The sequence below is a fragment of the Oncorhynchus gorbuscha genome, linkage group LG26 (genome assembly GCF_021184085.1).
Source record: "Oncorhynchus gorbuscha isolate QuinsamMale2020 ecotype Even-year linkage group LG26, OgorEven_v1.0, whole genome shotgun sequence".
Lineage (NCBI taxonomy): Eukaryota > Metazoa > Chordata > Actinopteri > Salmoniformes > Salmonidae > Oncorhynchus > Oncorhynchus gorbuscha.
The window spans coordinates 33281024-33305943 of record NC_060198.1 but is presented as its reverse complement, the minus strand read 5'-3'; the positions used below and the strand labels follow the sequence as shown (position 1 = coordinate 33305943).

Sequence of the window (24920 nt, the reverse complement as noted above, 5' to 3'; positions counted from 1 at the left end):
GTGGTGGAGATGGTGTAGCGTGATTAGTCTCCCTAACGAGGACTGACTGTTCCTTTACGTGTGTGAAAGAGTGACAGCTGCCCGTGTCCCTGAGGGTGCCACTGACTTCCTTCCTCTGCGTGGGTTCTTCTTATGCAAGCTGTTTCCTTGACGACCGAGAGGTGCCTCAGAGTGTGTCCCGAGTTGCCATGACCGCCCACACCGGTTCTCATTGGCTTTGGCTATAGGATTTCCCAGGGGAATACACCTGTGGGTTGAGGTGGTGGCTTCTCTGAATGTCTATTGGCTACAGTATATTATCTTGCAAAGGCCCAGACACAAGTATGTTTTCTTTAAAACACACACTTACACACAGTCAGAGAAATATACATACATAAGACATGCAACAAACATGCAATTATAACATATTCAAATAAAAATCACGGCATCTCCTCACACACTGCCTTCCAGAGTAAGAGAGAGATAGAACTAGAAGAGAAAAGCAGACTTATTGGAAGGGTTCTCACCATTTAACTAAATCCTTCCCTCAGTAATGCTTGAGAAAATAAAACCCAAATTTCTTACGTTCTGCATGAATTGTTGACAAGCAACCCTGGGAGAGGAGGATAATCAACTTTCCATTCAAACCAATCCTCAGCTCTGAGCAGCGTCTTTCCTCTGCTCTCAAACTGAAGCCTAATACTGTGTCCCTTCACAAATGACGTGTGAAGTAGACACAGAGGGAGTGAATGAGAGAGAGGGAGAGTAGAGCATGTTTAATGGCAGTCACCTGACAGGAGAGGCAAGGGAGGAAGTGAGGCAGTAGCATCCCTCCAATCATGTCATACCCCCCAGGCTCCCCCAGCCGGTGATGGAGGGAAAGGTGTGGGGGGGGTAGAAAGGAACTCGTCCTCTAAACATTCCTTTATTTCCAGAGCCTGCTGTCATTAGTGTGGTGGTTAGTGTGGTGGTGGTAAAAGAGTGTGTTTGTACAGGGCATGGGTAAATGCGGGAGAGACAAATCAACAAGTATACAGAGCCTTCTGAAAGTATTTTTTCCACATGTTGTGTTACAGCCCGAATTCAAAATGGATTATATCGTTTCCCCCCCTCAACCATGTACACACAATACCCTATAATGACAAAGTGAAAACATGTTTAGAAATTTTTGCAAATGTATTGAAAATGAAATACAGAAATCTAATTTACATAAGTATATACACCCAAGTCAAAACACATTAGAATCACAGATTACAGCTGTGACTGAGTAAGTCTAAGGGCTTTGCACACCTGGATTGTATAATATTTGCACATTATTCTTTTACATTCTTCAAGCTCTGTCAAGTTGTTTGTTGATCATTGCTAGACAGCCATTTTCACTGTAACTAACTCAGGATCATTTAACGTCGTCTTGGTAAGCATCTCCAGTGTATATTTGCCCTTGTGGGTTAGGTTATTGCCCTGCTGAAAAGTGAATTTGTCTCTCAGAGTCTGTTGGAAAGCAGACAACCAGATTTTCCTCTAGGATTTTGCCTATGCTTAGTTCTATTCGGTTTCTTTTTATCATAAAATAAAGTCCTTGCTGATGACAAGCATGCCCATAACATGATGCAGCCTCCACCATGCTTGAAAATATGAATTACGTCTCCACATTTTTTTGCAGTTTTACTTTAGCACCTTATTTCAAACAGGGCTCCTGAAATTATTTAGATTTGCCATAACAAAAGGGTTGAATAATTTGACTCAAGACATTTTATTAATTAGTAAACATTTCTAAAAACATCATTCCACTTTGACATAATTGGGTATTGTGTGTAGGCCAGTGACAGTATCAATGTAATACATGTTTTATTCAAGCTGCAACACAACAAAATGAGTATGAATACTTTGGCGGAACTGGATGTCTAAATCCAGCAAGAAGTGTGCGTTGAACTTTGTTGTCACAGTAACAATGTGGGAGGCAGAAGGAAAGGGGGAGGTGTAAAACGGGGGGGTGGGGTGTAAAGGACAACGATTAGAGAGTAAACAATGCTGAACGCTATTGCCAAAGGCAGGCACAGGAAGGAAGGTGGGAAGAGAGGGCCGTGGAAAGATGGTTAACTAGAAAGTCTAATGTGGTTACCAGGGGAACATGACGCCCCTCTTTTCTCAGTCTCTCTCATCATTCACTTTCCTCAAACACTTAATCAGTCTCATAGCAATAGGTTATCTTTAGGGATGATTCCTAATAGACCACCACTGAGTTGAGAACATTCAAGGCAAAAACCCAATACCATTTTTCCTTAGGTGGATGGCAACATGAAAATGGGGACAAGAGCATAGCTACATGGGGAGGCTCGCCCCACCTAAATTAGACTAAGGGGAAACACTGCCGCGCTCTGGGCACCCAGGCCTGTGTTGAGTGTGGTTTGGCAGCTCCCAGGGGAGTAGAATGGATAGGCTACACGGCAACACCATAGTGACTGACTGCCACCAACAGCGAGAACACTCAAGCGGTCTGCGCCACATGCCTATTGACTGGCTGCCAGGTTCATAATTGAATCTCCAGCGCTGATTCCGCTCAGATACGGTTGGATTAGCTAACTGGCCGCTCCACTAATGGTGTCTGGGTGAGTCGTTCTCCCTGCATCCTCATCTCTCTCCACCCACTATCTCTTAATCTCACACTCTACAGGTCTTTCTTTGTGCTCCCATTTCTCTCTTGAGCTCTTTTAGATACATCCATCCTTATTCTCTAGCTTGAAGTAGTCAAACATGAAGTAAAAAGGAGCTTCAGCTTTGTTTTCACCGATTCCAGTCATGTCAGGTAAGTGGTTATAAGATACCTCATGGAAGGGAGTTAAGAATAATTATTTTTTTATAGTCAAAACAATGTTGTTCTATCTCGATTCTTTCTCCTCTATCTGTGTGTGTCTCTGTGTCAAAACAGACCCACAGACAAAGCCTTTAATTCAAGCAATGGGGTCAACTTCATGGGCTAAGAGGTCAAAAGCCAATATTCAGTCCTTGGCAGGAGGCATCTTTCCCATTGATTGCCATCATTAGCGTGTCTTTGCACGCCATATAGCCAACCCTTTTGTTTCCAGGGTGAAAAATGCAGGAATAATGCCTCAAACATTTCAGTGTGAGACGGATAGGAAATCCAATTGGCTATCAGGATCCATCCATCTCAGCTGCCTGCTGGTGTCCAGTGAGAGCTGCTCCACTTAAAACCTCATCAGTAATCACTGTTTAATTCCCTCCCTAACAGGCCTGACCCAGGACAAAGACATTAAGAGATGATATTATCTTAAGTCCACCAGAGCATATTGGACACGCATGAGAGAATAAAGCTATAGATTAGATATGGACGCATGGGAGGTAGTTTGAGATAATACGCTTTGAGAATATTACGAGGCTATTTTATGTTAGTCAAACACAGATGGATACAGAAAGCCGTAGACAGATAAACAGACCGTGAAAACAAGGCAAAATGAAACCCCTAACAATGGCTAGGGCACAAGTGCATCTACAATGCATCCAATACAAAGTGATGCTCGGCCCTAATATAACTTAAACTGAAGACAATGATCCTAACAAGACCATTTCAAAAAATTACAAACCTCAAACAATCCCTATAGATACAGGACAGTATATGTACAACAAAACGGCTTGAACACATAAATACCAGATGAAATGAATGATATCTGTGACTGAGCTATCAGGTCACATACTGTATGTTTATTAAATAATCAAATATATACTACTCGGCAGAGAAAGCCTTCCATGCCATAACAATCCTAAAACAGTCCATATCAGTTATGATGCAGGCAGCAACCATTTCACACACACTCCCACTACGCTCACACTAGCAGACGAGTGGGAAAAGGTTACACAGTTGTATTTTATTTTTTATTTAATGTTTATTTAACTAGGCAAATCAGTTAAGAACAAATTCTTATTTACAATGACGGCCTACACCCTGGAATCGCTAGTGACGCCCCTAGCACTGAGATGCAGTGCCTTAGACTGCTGCACCACTCGGGGAGTCCCCGTGACGTTTACAAAACATCATTGAAAACAAATCATTGTAAAGAGGAAGAGTGTTTGGTGGGGGAAAGCCCAACAGAAACAACCGTTTGGAGTGGAACAATGAGTGTTGGTAAGGGGTCAGGAAAACATTGAGATGTTGGGTGCCTGCCAATACCTGTGGGATTCAGAAGAAACGCATAACAGGGGGAGAGAAGAGAGAGTTAGAGAGAGAATGTTGACATTAAAGACATATATACTGTATATTAATATTCAAATCCATGTCCTGGTCCACTTCCTCCAAATACACGTCACACCCTTCTGACATTCTCACACATTTGTTTATGACCTCTGAGCATGGTGAAAACCCTGACCAGTCACTTCATAAGGTGGACAATTAAGAGTGCTTGCAACATTCCCGCCACATAATGATTCACCGGCTGTCTCGCCCTCTCTGAGGATGGATGGAAGAGGGAAAAGGGAGAGTGAAAGAAAAAAAGAGAAAACCCAGACTAGTACACCCTGGTGGCCTGAACAGAGAACTACACTGTGAGCTCCATCATATCTTGGTGGAGAAGCTGTATTGAAAATAACTATCCAATTAGAGCCTTTCATCTTCACAAGCCTGTTGTGGTCCTCGCCTGTTTTGAAGGCCAGCTTGTGAAATGGTGGCCTGTTGCCATCTATGGGGCAGATTTCAGAGAGACGCCTTGTTATGTTATCTGGGCCAGACAGTGTCGAGGAGCGATGTCACAGTCGGCTTACCAGCCTCTTTAACAGCCACAGCTTCCCGCCGAGATGTAACATTATGCATTTCCCACAATGCAGCCTGAACTAATCGGGGGTGGGGTAAGTGATGTAGGGTTATGGGGGCTAAAATGGAAGATGGGCCAACTCCACCCTCATTACGTTGAACGCTTATTTGTGAGAAGGATGGAGGATTTGACATGGATAACTTTTGGGCTTCTTGAAAGCCTCTTAACTATGACATTGCAGGGAGATGAATAATACTGAGGGAAACTAGTTCAGACAAACAAGAACTAACAAGAGCTTCTCATGGAAATCCCTCACTTGAAATAACTGCATATGAAAAACCAACACATTGCTATAATAATAAATAATATGTACTTTTATAGTGCTTTTCCAGGACCAAATATGCCAGTCTCTTTGTCACACTTTCCCACCTTTCAGTCATATTGCGATGCACCCTGCCATCCATAGACAAATACTCCCACGCCACACATTCACATGACATGCCATCAAAACCTCTCTCTCGCACACACACACACTTCCATTTTCTCATACCAACCAGCACTTATCCACTCCTATCCCCATCACACACCATCTCTCCACTCCCTCGGAATTACACACAGCCGCTCCCCTGGCATTAACCATCCTGGTAGGGGGGTATGAATTTACCCCAGTGGAATGGTAAAGCAGGGGGGGACTCAGCGAGGGGCCTGAGGGGGTGACAGGTCCTCGTTCACCCAGTGGGCCTTATCTCAGTACCATAATGAGGAGTCAGCAGGGAAGCACAACCAGCCTTATGAGCACAGGCATCATACTGTATAGTGGGGACAATTCTCAGATAATATGAAAGTGTTGTGATATAAGCAGAGCAGCCCTCTGTGAATCTAATTGGTTCATCTTCAAAGGGGCCGGGAGCCACAGTGTGATACTTGAATAGGATGAACTGTCCAGAAAGGTAATTCAGTTCATTGTGACATGTCTGACTCCTGAGACCCTGAAAACAGTTAGAATCAAATGGGAGATGTCGTCAGCGTTACGCAACCATCTTTTCACCTTCAATACCAAATCTACATGCAGCAGGCACAAAACAAGGCTCATTGATACTTCTCGCTTTGTCCACGCAATAGACAAAGCGTAAGTTTGTTTGTTTATGCCAAACCTTCCCTAGTGAGTCTACAGACCAAAACTGAACTAGGACCGTGGTTGAGAAACTACCTGGGAGCCTCTTGGTGGGCTGCAGTCTCATGTTGAGGGCCTGGTGTGAGAGTAGGGGGGAGGAGGGCAGCGAGCGTGACACGCCCTCCATGATACGGATGTGCTGCATGCCCTCGGTCACTGGGAGAGGAGGCCCCCCGTAGTCGCCCTCAAACAGCCCGTCACCCTCTGTGGAGCTGCCGCCTGGGAAGAAGACAGAGAGGTGTCATATAGTCATGTATACTACATTCACACACAGCGACATAATTTTTCATTTGACATCAACTACTGTTCACAAGAGACCTAAAACCAACACACTGACATATTACATTATCACCGCTCACAATATAGTGCAGAGACACACACATCGCTCGCTGACACATTTCATTAACAGCACCCTCAGTATCATCTCCGCCGTGTCAACACCTCCAGTTTTAGACACAGTTCAGGCTGCAGTTTCACCATACATGCTGGCAGCCCTCTGCAACTGTCATGCTAGTGTTAATGGATGGGTCCATTTTGTTTCTCTCCCAGACAAGCACCTGCCTGTTGTCTGGTAGTGAAACAGCAGTCTAATTAGGATAGGGTAGGATAGCACAGCCACTAGGGATGCTGGAATGTCAGAAGATGTGGAATGAAAATGTCAGCTGGAACATTCAATAGCTCTGACTGTGCCAGATATCCAAATATAGCAGAAACTGATGATCAGTAAAAATGTATCCAACTGATCAAGAATAAAGGCAAAGAATGAATGTGGCATTACTCTATCCTCCCTCTCCTTTCTACAGCACACTAGACGTTTCCCCCGGCAACAACAGGTGGCCTAGTGGAAAGGTTGCTGGTTCAAATCCCCGAGCCGGCAAGGTGGAAAAATCTGCTGTTCTTCCCTTGAGTAAGGCAGTTAACCCTCCCAACAAGAAATGCTCCTCGGGCACCGATGACATGGACGTGGATTAAGGCAGCCCACCCGCACCTCTCTGATTCAGATGCGGGTGGGCTCCCATGTGACACAGCACAAGGCCACACTAATGAACATGTATTAGTAGACAGGGAAAGGTGGATAGCAAGGTGAAAACAGGCTGTCACAGACAATTCTACACAGAGGAACAGCAGTTTGATTGGAATACACAGTACAGACAAACACACACCACGCTTGGATTATGTTTTAGCAATTTGAGTCTGTTGATGTTTTAATTGTGTGCGATGTGACTAAGTGTGTGTTCAGCCGTGTGTCTGTGCTAGATGTCTTTTCAGACTTTGTATGAGTCATCCTGTGTACAGCATCAACAACCTGCCACTCCCTTCCCAGCAGCCTTAATGTCCTTCATCTTCTCAATCTATGGCTGGATCTGTGCCTATTGGCTAACTCTAATCTAACCACTTCTACATCACTAGGAGGAGTGGGTATGGTGAGGGGGGCTGAGAGAAAGGGGATAGGGGTGGTGTTAGGGGGATGAAATGCCATTCTGGGCGTTTCAATTCACAGCCAATTAAACTGGTAATGTTATTACTGTGCTGCTGTAACGAGATATGCCACTAGCAGAGATCTCTATCCCTGATCATCTATAATGGACACCCTGATATATATAAATGAGAGAGAGTGTGTGTGTTGGTGTATCTGATACATGTTGATGTGAATAGTTCTAGGTATGTTGGTGTGTGTCTGGTCTAAACAAGGCCACAGACTAAACAAGGCCATGTGCAGGTAGTCCTGCTGCTTAGTGTTTTCTATGGCTGCACATAGTACGGCAGAGTGAGACTGCTGCTCAGTCTGTTCATCAGAGTAGCTCTTGTTGTGAAGGTCTCCATTTCCAGGTAAAAGTTATTCTCTCTGCTTAATGGCACACTGTAGGCTAACTGAAGGCATGCTAGCAATACTGTATTGTCGTATACACACACAACAGGCCTCCCGTCATGTGTCCCCACCTAGCCCTCTGGCCCCTCAGAGACAGTATATCAGTCCCTGTGCCCGAGGCCTGAGGCAGAGGGGGAATAAGATACGGATGATGCCGCTACGCCCTTCAATGTCACAAAAGGTAATCTGCCAGCCAGGGGAATTTGCAGTGCTGCAAAAGTGTAATAAAGAGCATAGCTTTAACCTTATGGGAGCCAAGTGTATCTTACCGGTATGTAGCAACAATGACTGTCTCTCTAGGGTGATGGAGTTAAAAGGTATGGAGACATCACACAGAAATGGGCAATGACTGTATGTACACTACACCATGCTGAATGTCCATGTTGACAGCACTACATAACCACCAGATGAATTGATACAATCACCAGACCATAACAGAGATACATACGATGAGCTCCACAAGTTACTTTCTTTGAGATCGTACTGTAGATTATGATCAAAGTGAGCCATGTGTCTGGAATGCACAGTGAACAGGGGAGGGATGGTCCAGACACTTAGTATTGCATGTCTAGTGACAGAGATTAGAGTTAATACAACCCTGAGGGAGAGAGGGGGAAAGAATGAGAAAGAGAGAGCGAAAACTGTCCTAGTGTTTGAGCTCCGGTTGCACTCCTCTAGTTATGAAACAGTAGATGGAAAGGAAGGGAGGATGAGAGGAGGAGTGGAAGAGGAGGAGAGGAAGTTGTGCCCGTCCTGTTCTGTTTTTTAATGCTGCTACTATTGTAGATCTCTTCAGTACATCTGCGTGGGAAGGAAAAGTATAAGGTACCACACACACACACACATCAGACAGGAAGCTGGCCTGTTGTGTTGAGCTCTTCCGAACTGCTCGGCCTCCAAACAACAGATAGACTGAGCGGACGGATGGCCAGTTACACAAGAGTGAGGGCCGGCCATGTGGTGTGTGTCTCTGTGTGAGTGAGAGAGTGACTGAGTGAATGGACGTGAGAGAGCGAGATATTGAAGGAGATGGAGACTACAATTTCCACCACATGGCCATGTCCGCAATTAATATAATCACTCTAACTTTACTGCGGAGGTAAAATGTCACACCCTTTGCTCCACATGAAAATGCCTTAACCACCCGAATGGATGAATGCAGAGACATGATAGAAAATGCACCCAGTCACTAAATGACTTCAGAGTCCCAGGCAGACAGCTCTAAGCCTGGGAGAGCAAGGAGGGAGCAGAGTAATCACCAGTGAGAACTGCCACGAGGGAAGGAGGTAAAAAGTGGTAAAAAGGTGTCACTGGAACGGAACTGCAACCGACTGTGTGAAGGAATTCATACGCTGCTTTGATCAATAATCCACCACACAAATGACCAAGGATGTCAGGGAAAATCAGATTTGCGGTTATGACACAGTGTTAAAACACTAGCTATGACGGAGGTGTTTTCTGTCCCCTCAGGGAGATCAAAGGGACTCTAGAGTGGTGTGGCAGGAGAGCTTTCCCCCTAACGAATGGTCCAGGATCAGCTATATTATAATGGTTAGGGGTAAGATTTGAGGTTGTTTTATCTGATCCTAACTAGATAAGTGATTATGGGGAAACATTTACTTTCAGTGAATTTTACAAGGCTGACAGTGGAAAGTACGTTCAGTCACCCTGACAAAATACATAGTGTACTGAACAGTGGTCACAGTTCGGAAGCAGTCAAAGAAACGAGGCAAAGGACAGCAAAGAGTGAGCAGTTGAAAGCGGGGGAAAGGAGGCTAGTTTGAGTGTTTGTTCATGCATTTGATCATTTGGTTGCCTGTTTGTGTTGTCTAGCCTAAGCATTGCCACACATTTCCTCTTTTAGTATTGGTTTTGTCAGATGAATTTATGTATTAGAATTAGGCCTAGCTGACCTCTGTGTAATAGGAGGACTACCAAGGCCCATAATGCACTGTTTTCCACACACACACTTTTTCTTGAAATGTAAGAACATTTTGGCGTAGTATCTTTTCACCATTAAACATACTATTTTCCCTAAACTAACCCTAACCTGATTCCCCAAAACCCTAAACCTTAAGGTTAACATAGTATTAGAACAAATTCAGGACCTGACTTTAAAAAAAAGTTAGTTTTTCTACTCAGGACTTTAAGGTGAAGTGTTAGGACATTGCAGTCCTGACACACACACACACACACACACACACACACACACACACACACACACACACACACACACACACACACACACACACACACACACACACACACACACACACACACACACACACACACACACACACACACACACACACACACACACACACACACACACACAGCCCTGAAAACAATGACTCCACAGGTATGGGGGAGTAGTGATAGAAAGCGGCAGAGATCTCAATTTATGTACAATGTGTAGAGAGACTGCTCACCTAATGATCACCACTAAAATCTGAGCACTGATCTGCCTAGTGTCCTTGAGTCTGAAATAGAGTGCAGGACAGGGGTTACAGCATCCTCCCACATCATTCAACTCTCCCTCTCTCTGCTCTATTACCATAGCACGGAGAGAGCAGCATTGTGAGGCAGAGGAGGACAGAGAAAGAGAGAACGAGGGAGAAAGTAAAGATGAAGAAAATAAAGAAATGTTGATCCTATCATTTTTAATTACCTAAACCTCACAGTTTAATAAATACTTCCATGTTGTCTATGGACAAATTAAATAAATTATCTAGGCTAATTACCTACAATATGGGTTGACTGGAAAAGTTCCATACAAATTTCTCCTGTGGGTTTGATTATATCAGGTCCAGCATGTTGACAAGCAAATGTTCTAGTACATTACTACACCCCCCCCCCACAGAACCCAGCAGCTTGGGTCCTAAGTCCGAAGCATTGGCATAAACTTGCTCTGTGTGGCACTGCCCAAAGTCCCAACAACCACCCCAACACCAGATGGGGGGGGGGGGGTAATCATGCTAACATCATAGTATAAGACCATGGCTGCTAATGATAGCATGCTAACACCATAGCCAACAGTAGGACCACAGAGAGCCATTTGCAGAAAGTGGAACGCCATACGGTGCTCTGGCATAAAGCCACGTACTTGACGCAACTCTCCCTAGTCACACACATGGCGCAAAGCGGCCGGTTACGTCAGCTGCTTGTGTCATGGGAACACATGTTCCATCCTGTGTTGTCATGTAGCCTTCCCTAAAGGCTGTTGCCTATAACCAACCGACGTGGCCTGGAGCACTACCCTATGGCAGCCTTTCCCACATGGTGGATCCCAACCAATTACACTGGGTTGCAAGCTTAAGACTGGGCTGTGGCAGGAAGAATTGTTTGGTAACACTATTTTTCAGCTGGCACCTAGTAGTTTATTTACACACTTATAGTGGGGTATCAATGGTTACTTTCTGGCACTTTGAATAATTCAACATGCCTGGTGCCTCTTCACATCTTCTAGGCTAGCTTAATATTCAGAGACATTCTCTAGTTCTCTCCACTTTGTCTGGTGAGACACACCACACGGATCAATATGAGAGCAGCCCTGACATCCACGAAGCGGACACATTACAGTGACGGGGTGTTCACTCACACTCTTAATTAGGCAATAAAGGGGCTCTGGGCTCTGTGGAAGCCACATGTATGACGTATTTACAAGACAGGTGGGATTCAATAACTGTAAATGTGATACTAGTAAACTGCGAGAAGTCTCTATTTGAAATGGGTGAAGCCAACATTTGAATGAATTCCTCTAAGAAATGTCCAACACCGGCAGTAACCATACCCTACGTATGTGTACATTGTGTCTGAAAGTAGTTATTAAATCAGACATGACAAATTAAAATGATATAGAACTTGTAATAAATGCATGTACTAGTCATAGCTAGAGAATGCAAGACAATCTATTCTAATTATGTGGACTGATGAATTGTACTCTGAAGTAGGGGGTTTACACTTAATGTATCCAATATGCACATTAGGAGTGAACCTCTACCTATTTGAACAGGGCCAGAGACCCCTGATGAAGACAAATGTCTGCTCTGACCTTGGTCTACTCTGAGCTGAAGGTGACCAGCTTGTGGTCCTCCAGTTCCAAATCAATCCAATACTTTTTCACATGCTTCGTAAACAACAGGTGTAGACTAACAGTGAAATGCTTACTTACGGGTCCTTTTCCAACAATGCAGAGTTAAAGATGAAAATATATCGGAGGAATAAATGCACAGTGACTAACCTATAATAATGACGAGTAAAAGTAACATGGCAATATACAGGGAGAAGCAGTATCGAGTCGATGTGCAGTGGTACGAGGTAATTGAGGTAGCTATGTACTGTACATATAGGTAGGGGTCAAGTGACTAGGCAACAGGATAGATAAGACAGTAGCAGCAGCATGTGTGGCGTCAGTATGCAGGTGTGTGGCGTCAGTATGTAGTGTGTTGGGGTGTGTATGTGTGTGTTGGGGTGTCAGTGTAAGTACTGTATGTGTGAGTGTATGTCCACATCGTCCATGAGAGAGTTTGTGCTAAAAAGGGTCAATGCAGGTAGTCATTTGAATAGCGATTTTAGTGGTCTGGTTAGCAGTCCCTCTGAGTGGGACACAGAGGCTATAGACCAGACTTATAGGGTCTGGAGTTTTTCCTAGCCGAGGGTTAGCTAGAGGTACCGTACGATAACCTTATTTGCCAGGCTTATTTTGTTACTACAAATACTAATTATTTTTCTCTCTAAATATAATTATACATGGGGGAAACAAGACCTGAGATACCATAACTCAACATACAATTCCAATCATCTGCTGTTTTCTCTTTGCTGTGGAGAATATTGGCCTGCTTTTTTGGAGCATGTGAGGAGCTAAGTGTTCCACATGGTTCCAGATGTTAAAGCCTTGTGTACAGCCTAGCAAACATTATAAACACGCACTTCCAGTTGTAACGTGTGACGTGCTAAGGGATGCTAGATAAGGTTTCTGTGTGTGTTTCTGGCCTGGAGATAGAAGCAATGCTTGGGCGTAGACCTGCGCTGTTGAATAACTCAGCGTTCTGGCTGGTCAAGGGGAGGGCTGTGTGTGCGTGCGTGTTTCTGGGCTGTGTGTGAGCGAGAGTATGAGGGAGTGGGTTAGCCTGCGAGAGGAGGAGAAAATAGAGGAGAGGAGACGAGACAAAACCCCAGGCTCCTCCACTCCTGTTTCCTATCAGTTCTGTTCTGTTCCTCCTCTCTGTCCGTCTGTCTCTCATCAAGTGATCCACTGGGCTCTCTCGCTCTCTCCAAACAAAGCATGCTAAAGTTCATCTGGTGGCGTCTGCTACAAGGATGGCTTCGCTAGCACAGCACTGTTTATCCAAGGTTATAATAGGGCCCAGAGGTTTTCCTAACGACCTGACCTGTTCCTAAAAATTAACTGAGAGGGAAGTAACCAGACATTCAGTTTAATCGAAGGCATCTGCTAGCAACAGGCTAAAGCTAATGGCAGAGGTGTAGACAATGGCATCATGCAGTGTCATAAGATGGTTGCCTCAATGGACACTACAACATGTTGCTGGGAGTATTGATGAAACCATGGCTTAATGACGGGGGGGGGGGGGGGGGGGCACAATCCTGTGCTTCAAAGGATGACATTGGGAGACATTTGAGCTTCATAGAGCTTCATGAGCCTGTATTGCTGTAAACAGGGGTGGTAAGTAGCTGATGAATGTTGTGAGAGGCTGTGTGGATCCACAGTGTTTGCTGCCTGCTGTGCTCAGCGGCAGGCGTTGCATGATAAAGCCCATAAATCCAGCAGCGTCGGCATAATTCACTGACGGGAAGAGAAGGAGAAGAGGGGAAAGAAAAGGAGGAGAGAAGCGCGTCACAGTGACCTTGTGTACCGTGATGTTACATATAGGGAGTTAGCGGGACCCAAGAGATACAATGTGAGAACATTAAAGCAACGTTTTGACAACATTATTATACAGATGATATGGGACATGGACACAGTATCAGAGTGTAACAGAAGATTACTCCTCACAAACCCCAGACATAATTAGAATGGAGTGATAGCCTTCCTTCAAGATCCCTTTTACCCTGTACAAATCTCCCACTTTACTACCACCACCAAAGCACCCCCAGACTGTCACATTGCCTCCACCATGCTTGACAGATGGCGTTAAGCTCTCCCCTAGCATATTTTAATTTTTTCTGTGTCTCACGAATGTTCTTCTTTGTGATCCGAAACACCTCAAACTTAGATTAGTCTTTTTTCCAATCTTCCTCTGTCCAGGGTCTTTTTTTGCCTATCTTAATCCTTTCTTTTTATTGGCCAGTCTGAGATACGGCTTTTTCTTTGCAACTCTGCCTAGGACAGCATCCCGGAGTCGCCTCTTCACTGTTGACATTAAGATGGGTGTTTTGCGGGTACTATTTAATGAAGCTGCCAGTTAAGGACTTGTTCGGCGCCTGTTTCTGAAACTAGACACAAATGTACGTGTCCTCTTGCTCAGTTGTGCACCGGGGCCTCTCACTACTCTTTCTATTCTAGAGACAGTTTGATCTGTTCTGTGAAGGGAGTCGTACACATCGTTGTACGAGAACTTCAGTTTCTTGGCAATCTCTTGCATGGAATAGGCTTCATTTCTCAGAACAAGAATAGACTGATGAGTTTCCGAAGAAAGTTCTATGTTTCTGGCCATTTTGAGCTTATAATCGAACCCACAAATTATGATGCTCCAGATACTCAACTAGTCTAAAGAAGGACAGTTTTATTGCTTCTTTAATCAGAACAACAGTTTTCAGCTGTGCTAACATAATTGCAAAAGGGTTTTCTAATGATCAATTAGCCTTTTAAAATGATAATCTTGGATTAGCTAACAACGTGCCATTGGAACACAGGAGTGATGGTTGCTGATAATGGGCCTCTGTAGACCTATGTAGATATTCCATTAAAACCAGCAGTTTGCAGCTACAATAGTCATTTACAACATTAACAATGTCTACACTGATCAATTTGATGTTATTTTAAAAAATGGACCCAAAAATATTTGCTTTTCTTTCAAAAACGAGGACATTTCTAAGTGTTCCCAAACTTTTGAGTGGTAGTGTGTGTCAACAATCTTTCCTCCAAAGGACTATTCTATGGCATACATTTTGTGAAAGTCCCCCAAATCATGGTATTTTTTTGTCTGGGTTTTGTGAGGCATCACTCAGAAATGTTGTGGTAGTGCAAGCGCAAGAACAGTTTGGAAATGTAATGTTTCTGCTGAGCTACTGTACTGTGTGGTGGGCACTTATCTAACCAGCCGCCCCCAGCAAACACTCAACCATGCCCACCTTCACCAGCCACTCACTACACTCATTACCCACATACTCCACACACTCATACTGGGCTATGGATTGGCCAGAAGAGAACAATACCATTAGCTGTATTTTCTCTCTGGGTGGTTAATGATGTGATGATTTTAAAGCAAGTAATTTCCTCTCTATTCAGAAGCCATCAGTGCTTCCCTGCTGCTAGGCATTAGAGCAAAGTTAAAGCAGAATAAGAAGAGCAGCAGAGAAACTTCACAGGCAGAGCAACCTGATCCCATTGTGCCCTGCCTCTCTCGCTCTCCCTCCCAAGAACCCAGAGTAGGCGAGAGATACTGACAGTGGAGGGATGTGTGTGTGTGTGTTTAGAGGGGAGAGGCAGAAAAGGAGAGGGGGAATATGTATGAGAATGAGTGTGGGACTGTGCATGGGAGGGTGAGGGGTGTGTGTAAGTAAAAAATAAAGCATGTTGATGGGATGAGTGTGTGTACGTGATTGGATGCGTGTCTCCAAGTGACATCAATAAGGGATCATAGCTTTCACCTAGATTCACCTGGTCAGTCTATGCCATGGAAAGAGCAGGTGTACTTAATGTTTTGTATACTCAGTGTGAGTGTGTGAGTGTGTAACACGTCTGTGTGTAACATGTGTAACGCGTATGCGTGTGTGCGATGCCTTCATCTGCAGGAGCTCTGTGCTGCTAGGGAGGGGAGGAAACAGCTACTTCGCATCATTAGGCTGCCCGTGCTTGCGACTCACCAGAGAGAGAGAAATCATACATGCAGCTCACACAACTCTGTGTGAGAGACATTCCATGTTCTACACACCCCAGCCCCTTCCCCACCCATAACCTGTCACACCAGAGAAAGAGGGGGAGCAGGCGCATAATGGTCTGGAGAGAGAAAACGAGAGCAGTACATGAGGCAGAATCAGAACCTGAGAGAGAAGCATTTCATAGCATAGAACCACACTGAAAAGATCAGAACTGGCAGTCATCCTGATTGACATCCAGTGGGCAGTGCTACACTAGTTAGCTAGTACTCCGAGGCGTGTGAGGCAGTCTCAGCAGTAAACACGTACTTCTCTGAACCCGATCACAACTACCTGTCCCTTCTCTATGGCCCCTAGACTCCCCCCACCCCTAGATTCCACCCTCCTATGCAAGTACCCTAGCCAGGTAAAGCTTGAGTCAGTCTCACCTCAGTTAGTAGAAAAGGTCTGCGTCTCCAGCTAGTAAGATCCTGTACCATGGTAAACTACTTGAAGGACGTGGCATAGAGATATGGCAATAGAGGCACACAAATTATGAGGAATAAAAAAAGGAGGGAAGAGGAGGAGGAGTAAGAGAGAGAGAAATTGAGAGCTGTAGACAAGAGAGTGAGCTCTGCAGTGTTGAAAGCAAGTGCCAGGTATTGGCGCACGCGCAGGAACACACACAAGGACAGACACACAGGAACAGGCAGGCGGGTGAACTCGCCCTCCCCCTCCTTCCCTCGCCCACTCAATAGCAGCAAGTTAGCTCGCTCTCCCTCTTCCCTCCCCCAGACACAGAAAACACCCGGAAGCTCTAAAAGGCAGACTGACTGCAATGTCCTTCTTGATCAACCACATAAACGCATCACGCTCAGCAAACCCAGAAATCCTAATAACTGTATAGACAATAGTACATGCACACACTTGATCCATGCATCCTTATGTAAGCCCACTCCGATACATAGATATACCCCCCCACACAGGCATAATCACGTAAACATGATTATTCACATAAACATGAATATTCCCAAAACAACTCGTCACATCAAAGGGAACAGTGTTTGTGAACACAACCTTCAATCCTAGTGAGGGCACATTCTGAATAGCCGTGCATAGGAATATAGTTCCACTGAACTACAGAGTAGTAGTAGGTTTTTTAAAATCTATTTCCGGGTATCCAGAGGTGTTGCTATTTTAAAATGGGAAGCCTTTCCTTCCTCTCCAGGTCGCTCTTCCTCTGAACTAGAGAGGTTGTTTCTGTACAGGCACAATGGTGATGAACACACACACAGAGTATGTCTGCTGTGAACCTTATACATTGAATGTGAGTATAAATGACAGTTCCCTTGCTTACAAGGTTTGTGCATGTGTGCGTCTCTTTGATTATGTTTGTGTGTGTGTGTGTGTCTGTGCGAAAACATGTGTTTTAGCATGTGTATGTGCACAAAGTGAATATGGATTGCATTCGTATCCATCTGTAAACTCCATGAATAGTTCCAGCCGATGATCTGAGGTGACACTTTCCCACGGGGCTGAATTCCAAAGAGGACAGGTTCACACACACAAGCTGATGGTGGAGCTTTATAGTGCTGTAAACAACCCTATAAACCTGTAATGCATCAACACCACACCAAGACGTTACTTGAGTCTGGCCATGCGTAACCTACTGAAAACTATAGGCATCCTACCAGACCACATGATTACAATGGTAGGTAGTCGGCATCAGAGTCGATAGTACAACAGCAAAGTAAACTGCCTAGCAAAAGGACTCAATCCTCCTAATCAGATCCTAGATCTGTGGTTAAGGGCAACTTCCACCTTTACCAATAGAGAAGGGGAATAACACTTTTACAACAGCAGCTTGTCTGGTCTCCACCTACTGAATCATCTACTATACAAGTTTGAATCACTTACACAAATCATGGAGACAGATCTGAATCATCTACTACACAAGTGTGAATCACCTCTATAATAATCATGGAGACAGATCTGAAACAAATCCACAGGGGTACCATTCGGTCAATTTTCACTAGGCTACTGGCTGGGTGTGAGGAGGTTAGGGTTGATGACATTGATAAACCAGTGAGCTAAGCGAGACTGAGGCAGATCGTCTGCAGCCTCGGAGCCACGTGACACTGCGTAAAGCCTTGACTGGGGAAAGGAAGGAGAGATTAGGTCTCTAATGACTGTATCAGTCACTTGGAGGGTTGGGTGTAACATCAGTCACACACTGGGCCTCCTGGTACAGAGTTCCATGCCAGAGTCGAGTGTCTGTTACTACTGAACTGAGTTTAGACTGGTTTAGAAGGGGATACTCCTGGTGCAGGCTCTTTTGGTGCAAGATTGTACCAGGGTAGAGACTGCCCAGAGAGGGTATTGTTAGCAGGGGAATAGGCTGTACTAAGTCCTCCCATTTTATGTAGCTGGCACTGACTTTCATGAAACCCATTCTTTTACAATATAGTTTATCTCTGTTGTAGACTGACTGCAGTGAGCAGTACACTCCTATGTCCTCTCCGGTAGCTTGTTCCTTTGGAGGTTTGAGCGAGCTATGTGCTATGATGACCTGCCAAGCTACATAAGGTGATCCCTGTGTTGAAGCAACACCTGGTGTTTGAGAAGCATTCAGCTCCTATAATCCCCACACTCCTCTACGTTGTCACTCATCATTCCAAGGGATCTAAAGGTTCTACACACAAAGGTGGAAGGAAGGGTTCCCTAGAGAGAGACTGATGTGATGGATGGGAGAAGAGGAAGGGTAGTGAGGTTGTCTTACAGCTGAGCCCCTCAGTAGTGTTGCAGGCAGCGCCTGAGCCGCACAGTAGCCCCATCTTCCTGGCCTCGCTCCAGGGATGCTTTCTTTCCACAGTAGGCAGGGACTCTGGGGGGGGGGGTAGAGCTGGGGAGGTAGGGATAGAGGAATGTAGTTGGGGGCCAGCCGTTCCGCCAGATGAATGGATCCTGTCTGGATGGGCCTCCATCCAGGATCTGGGCAGTAGGCCAGAGCCTGTCAGCGGGCATGGGCAGTGAGACGGAGAGAGAGAACCATGGCGAGAAGCAGATCAGGGAAGTGGAGAGGGGGAGAAGGGGAAGTGGAGGAGTGTGGACTGATACGAGTGAGGTAGATAAACGCATTAGCGCCAGAGATTTGATAGAGCAAATAAATAAAATGTGTCCGATAGTCTTACTACAGCCTCTGTTGGGCAAACAAGAGGACACTGAATTACTAAAATCAACTCCATTAGCACAATCATTTAGAGGAGGATACATCTTTGGAGAAAATATAATGCGTTTGATTCAGACAATGTTAACATGGTGCACCTCAGAACAGAAACCATTAGTAGAGCTGCATGTCTTGGTTGTAAATCATACCTGACAAGCTGCCGGGCTTCAGCACCATCATTCCCACAAGTGCTATTTAAAGAGGTAAAGTAAATTCTGCGGAAAATAACCTCATCACCAAACAGGAAATAATGAATGAACATGGTGGGGATGATGGGCGGGGACAGCCTGCCTAGTAACTAAGGTCCACAGCTGCTGTGAAAATCTCTAATTTTGTCGATGTGCACAGCCTCCTTACATAACGTGTGGCTCTGCGCCTGATTGGCCTCGGTTGCATGAGCCTCTAAATTTGATTGGATTTCATTGACGCTGCTGACAAAAAAGCTTGCAATTAACAGGCAGTGCTGGGCCAGGCACAACGGCCTTGGCTGGCAATGACAGTCACCAGAGCCATTGAGCGGCGTTAGCCAGCAAAGATTGCTGCAGCTGACACACAGATACCCTGGTCCCTTTCCATCATCCGCTTTCAAGGCTGCATCCATACAAGCTGCTTAGCCATAGCACACAGAGTGTCCCAGTGCTGTAGTCGTATGCTGCATTTTGGAGAGGAATTAGCATCCACCAGAATGTGTATATAGTGGTATAAAGTGGCTGACTGAACCCCTTCTAATGGGGTAGGTGAGGTGAGGCATTTACTCTTGGGGATAAAATTGTCTGACTTAACTTTAACAGAGCTCTACAGCAGTGTAGAAATAACCATTGAATACAGAACTGCCTTGGCTTGTTCCAGGAAACCCCGTGGATCTGCCTTACAATCTACACGTGTTATGACATGTCCTAAATGTTTACCGCAGTCTGTGCAGGGTTGGGAGATTATGTTTCTTTCTCGCTCTGCACACGATATTGCACCATGTTGCAGTTGGCTGTCGCTAACGTCAGCTTTGATTCTTATCCAAGAGGTTAAGGAATCTGGAGGCTAGTAACCATCAATCCCAAGGTGACATGTGTTTTCCAGTGTGGTGAGATTGTTCATGTTTACTTGGCAAGTGCTGGTTGCTTGGATTTAATTTATGCCAAACATATGCTGAGGATATCGAAAGGTTGCTGGATCGAATCACCGAGCAGACAAGGTAAAAAATTAAAAACGGTCTTTCTGTCCCCCACTAGCGGAACCCCTCAACAACATTCCGCTGAAAAGGCAGCGGGCAAAATTAAAAAATATTCTTTCGAAATATGTAACTTTCATACATTCACAAGTGCAATGTACCAAATGAAAGATTAACAAGAAGTTGATCTACCCATCGTGTCCGATTTCAAAAAGGCTTTACAGCAAAAGCACAACATATGATTATGTTAGGTCAGAGCCTAGTCACAAAAACACACACAGCCATTTTCCAGCCAGAGAGGAGTCACAAAAAGCAGAAATAGAGATCAAATTAATCACTAACCTTTGATGATCTTCATCAGATGACACTCATTGGACTTCATGTTACACAATACATGTTTCGTTCGATAAAGTGCATATTTATATCCAAAAATCTCAGTTTACATTGGCGTGTTACATTCAGTAATGTTTTGCTTCCAAAACATCCAGTTATTTTGCAGAGAGCCACATCAATTTACAGAAATAGTCATCATAAACTTTAATATAAGATACAAGTGTTATGCACAGAATTAGAGATCTACTTCTCCTTAATGCAACCGCTGTGTCAGATTTCAAAAAAATATTACGGAAAAAGCAAACCATACAATAATCAGAGTACGGCGCTCAGACAATAAATCGAGCCATACAGATATCCTCCATGTTGGCGTCAACAGAAGTCAGAAATAGCATTATAAATATTCACTTACCTTTGATGATCTTCATCAGAATGCACTCCCAGGAATCCCAGTTCCACAATAAGTGTTTGATTTGTTTGATAACGTTCATAATTTGTCCAAATACCTCCTTTTTGTTCACGCGTTTAGCCCAGTAATCCAAATGCTCAATGCGCGATCGCTTAGTTCAGACGAAAAGTCTAAATAGTCATATTACAGTTCGTAGAAACATGATTCTATACTTCGTTTGACATTCTTTAGGATGTTTTTATCATAAATCTTCAATAACATGTTCCAACCAGAGAATTACATTGTTTTCAGAAATGCAATGGAACTCAAGCTAACTCTCAAGTGAACACGCGTGGTCAGCTCATGCCTCTCTGGCAGACATAACTCAATCCCCTCCTATTCCCTCCTCCTTTACAGTAGAAGCATCAAACAAGGTTCTAAAGACTGTTGACATCTAGTGGAAGCCTTAGGAAGTGCAATTTGACCCCCCTTTCATTTGTGTACAGGTTGAGGGAGGCAGCATACAAACCCTATAATATGTCTTTGAAACTAACAAAATAAAAAGGACATGGGAAGAGAGAATGCCAGTCATTATTTAATTGCCAGAACTAGTGGGAGGTCTTTCATCTAAATAAGAGAAAAAGCAGCAACTGCATCCCAAGGAAATTTGAAACAGACCATCCTTGGGAGAAAAAAGACTGCATTACCAAGACCAACAGTTGTGGTAGTTTGGTGTCACGTTAGATTCTGTGTCACATAACAATCTTGTATTCTAAATGCTCCTTGATGTTGGCAGCAGTACAGCATTATGGTCAACAGCTGGCTATGATTGAGCCCCTAACATCTCAAGAGTGAAAATTAGTAGACAGGAGTGCACCTCATCAACGCCAGGCTTGGTACAGAGCCCAAACACCTCTGCTCCGTGTCCCCCCCACCTCATCACCCCCTGCCAGCCCACGACAAAACCACATTGGCCTCTCCCACAGTGCATTACATTCTTCTGTTTGAATTGGAATCTGCAATCCCTCTCTATTTCAACAGTATCCAAAAATACTTTCTGCTTCAAGAGTATAAGGCCAATGAGTTCATTTTCAGGCCCTTCAACATGAGATTTTTGTGGTACACAGGCATAGTATCTTGTGACCTCTAATGACCTTGTATTACCCTAATTAGCCATCTATGGCCTTTCATAACAATCTTTGGTCTGACAAGACAAGTAACTGAGGAAATCCAAAATGGCTTTCCGGTAAAACAGATACCACAGGGTTTTACTATAACTACCCTTGATAAAAGGAGAGGTTATGAAACATGAAAACCATTGCTAGAGCCTGGACAACACTTGCCGCTCTGAATGGACTAGCCCATTTGCCGAGTCACGTTTCTCATTCTGTTTGGCTGGAACTGAGGAGCTCTGAACACACTGGGGTGGCACTGTTCCGAGGGTAAACATAGTGTAGGGCCGGACACTTTCCTCTCAGCACTGGCTTTAGGAAGAAAAACATATACAACCAACGAGTAGTGGCCAAGATCTACCACACCTCCCCACTGAGGTGCTGAACACATTCATGACTGAGGTTGCACGTTGCCACGAAGACAGCCTTTGCTATAAGCAACTTTAACAACATACAGCGACATGGAATTAAATGTAAGGTATAGAGGTCGACCGATTATGATTTTTCAACGCCGATACCGATTATTGGAGGACCCAAAAAATCTGATAGCGATTAATCAGACGATTTTTAAAATGTATTTGTAATAATGACAATTACAACAATACTGAAAGAACACTTATTTTAACTTAATATAATACATCAATAAAATCAATTTGGTTTAAATAATGCAAAAATGAAGTGGAGAAGAAAGTAAAAGTGCAATACAGTGGGGCAAAAAAGTATTTAGTCAGCCACCAATTGTGCAAGTTCTCCCACTTAAAAAGATGAGGCCTGTAATTTTCATCATGGCTGACTAAATACTTTTTTTGCCCCACTGTATATGCTATGTAAGAAAGCTAAGTTTTAAGTTCCTTGCTCAAAACATGAGAACATATGAAAGCTGGTTATTCCATTTAACATGAGTCTTAAATATTCCCAGGTAAGAAGTTTTAGGTTGTAGTTATTATATGAATTATAGGACTATTTCTCTCTATACCATTTGTATTTCATAAACCTTTGACAATTGGATGTTCTCATAGGCACTTTAGTATTGCCAGTGTAACAGTATCGCTTCCGTCCCTCTCCTGGGCTCGGACCAGGAACACATCGACAACAGCCACCCTCGAAGCATTGTTACCCATACAGAGCAAGGGGAATAACTACTCCAAGTCTAAGAGTGAGTGACGTTTGAAACGCTATTAGCGCGCACCCCGCTAACTAGCTAGCCATTTCACATCATTTACACCAGCCTAATCTCGGGAGTTGATAGGCTTGAAGTCATAAACAGCACAATGCTTCGAGCTGCTGGCAAAACGCACGAAAGTCCTGTTTGAATGAATGCTTATGAGCCTGCTGGTGCCTACCATCGCTCAGTCAGACTGCTCTATCAAATCATACTTAATTATATGAAATACAAACACAGAAATACATTAATATGGTTGAATCCGGAATCTCGAAAACAAGACGTTTATTCTTTCAGTGAAATACGGAACCATTCCGTATTTTATCTAATGGGTGGCATCCCTAAGCCTAAATATTCCTGTTACATTGCACAACCTTCAATGTTATGTCATAATTATGTAAAATTCTGGCAAATTAGGAGGCCCAAACTGTTGCATTTTCCTTGACTCTGCGTGCAATGAACGCAAGTGAAGTGACACAATTTCACCTGGTTAATATAACCTGCTAACCTGGATTTCTTTTAGCTAAATATGTATTGATTTTAAGAAAGGCATTGATGTTTATGGTTAGGTACACATTGGAGCAAGGACAGTCCTTTTTCGCAAATGCGCACCGATTATATGCAACACAGGACACGCTAGATAAACTAGTAATATCATCAACCATGTGTAGTTAACTAGTGATTATGATTGATTGTTTGTTTTTTGTAAGATAAGTTTAATGCTAGCAAGCAAATAACCTTGGCTTACTGCATTTGCGTAACAGGCAGGCTCCTCGTGGAGTGCAATGAGAGCGTTGGACTAGTTAACTATAAGGTTGCAAGATGGAATCCCTGAGCTGACAAGGTAAAAATCTGTCATTCTACCCCTAAACAAGGCAGTTAACCCACCGTTCCTAGGTCGTCATTGAAAATAGGAATGTGTTCTTAACTGACTTGCCTAGTTAAATAAAGGATAAATAAAAGGTATTAAAAAATATATATTAAAAAATGTAAAAATAGGCCAAATCCGATTTCCTGAACGTAATGAAAACTTGAAATCGGCCCTAATTAATCAGCCATTCCGATTAATCGGTCGACCTCGAGTAAGGCTGGACTCCAGCCTTGAAAACTTTTCCGGCCCTTTAAATGGTGGCTATTAGCGACCTTTCAGCTTAATTGAAATGACATGACAACGTGTCAAGAGTGGACACAGTGTAGGCTTGTGTGGAGCAGAGGGTCTCTTGACACAGTGGCATGGTTTAAAATACTTTGTTACGCTGTAGTTGGTTCGCTGAGGTTCTCTTAGGTCAGTTTATGAGCCTAAAGAACCTACTGCTACACTGTAGCAGATATGTACACCAGTGAATCTCGAGTCCTGAGGAAAAGCAACTCGGTTGATGATAAAAAGAGTCCAATGGTGGTACTTTACTTCCTCAAGCCATTGACAGTACTAACCAACCTAGAGCACAATGTAACACGTTTTAAGTGATGCCTTTTCAGCATTCTAGTACAGTTAAATATTTCGCACACACAGCGGTCGAAGGCACTGCATCTCAGTGCAAGAGGCGTCACTACAGTCCCTGGTTCGAATCCAGACTATCACATCTGGAAGTGATTGGGGGTCCCATAGTGCGGAGCACAATTGGCCCAGCGTCGTCCGGGGTTGGCCGTC

The 24920-nt window shown here is 44.1% G+C and overlaps 1 protein-coding gene across 3 annotated transcripts in view; it reads right to left on the bottom strand.

Moving 5' to 3' along the window:
* LOC124015047 (protein TANC2-like) overlaps positions 1–24920 on the bottom strand; it is a 141364-nt gene that overhangs the window by 43690 nt on the left and 72754 nt on the right. For 2 of the 3 annotated variants that reach the window (XM_046329925.1, XM_046329926.1), the window contains exon 4: positions 5953–6135. In XM_046329925.1, coding sequence (XP_046185881.1) covers positions 5953–6135 — 183 coding nt within the window. Of the gene's footprint in view, positions 1–5952; positions 6136–16272; positions 16382–24920 lie in introns of those variants that run through there. The other variant, XM_046329927.1, reaches the window with a different exon arrangement.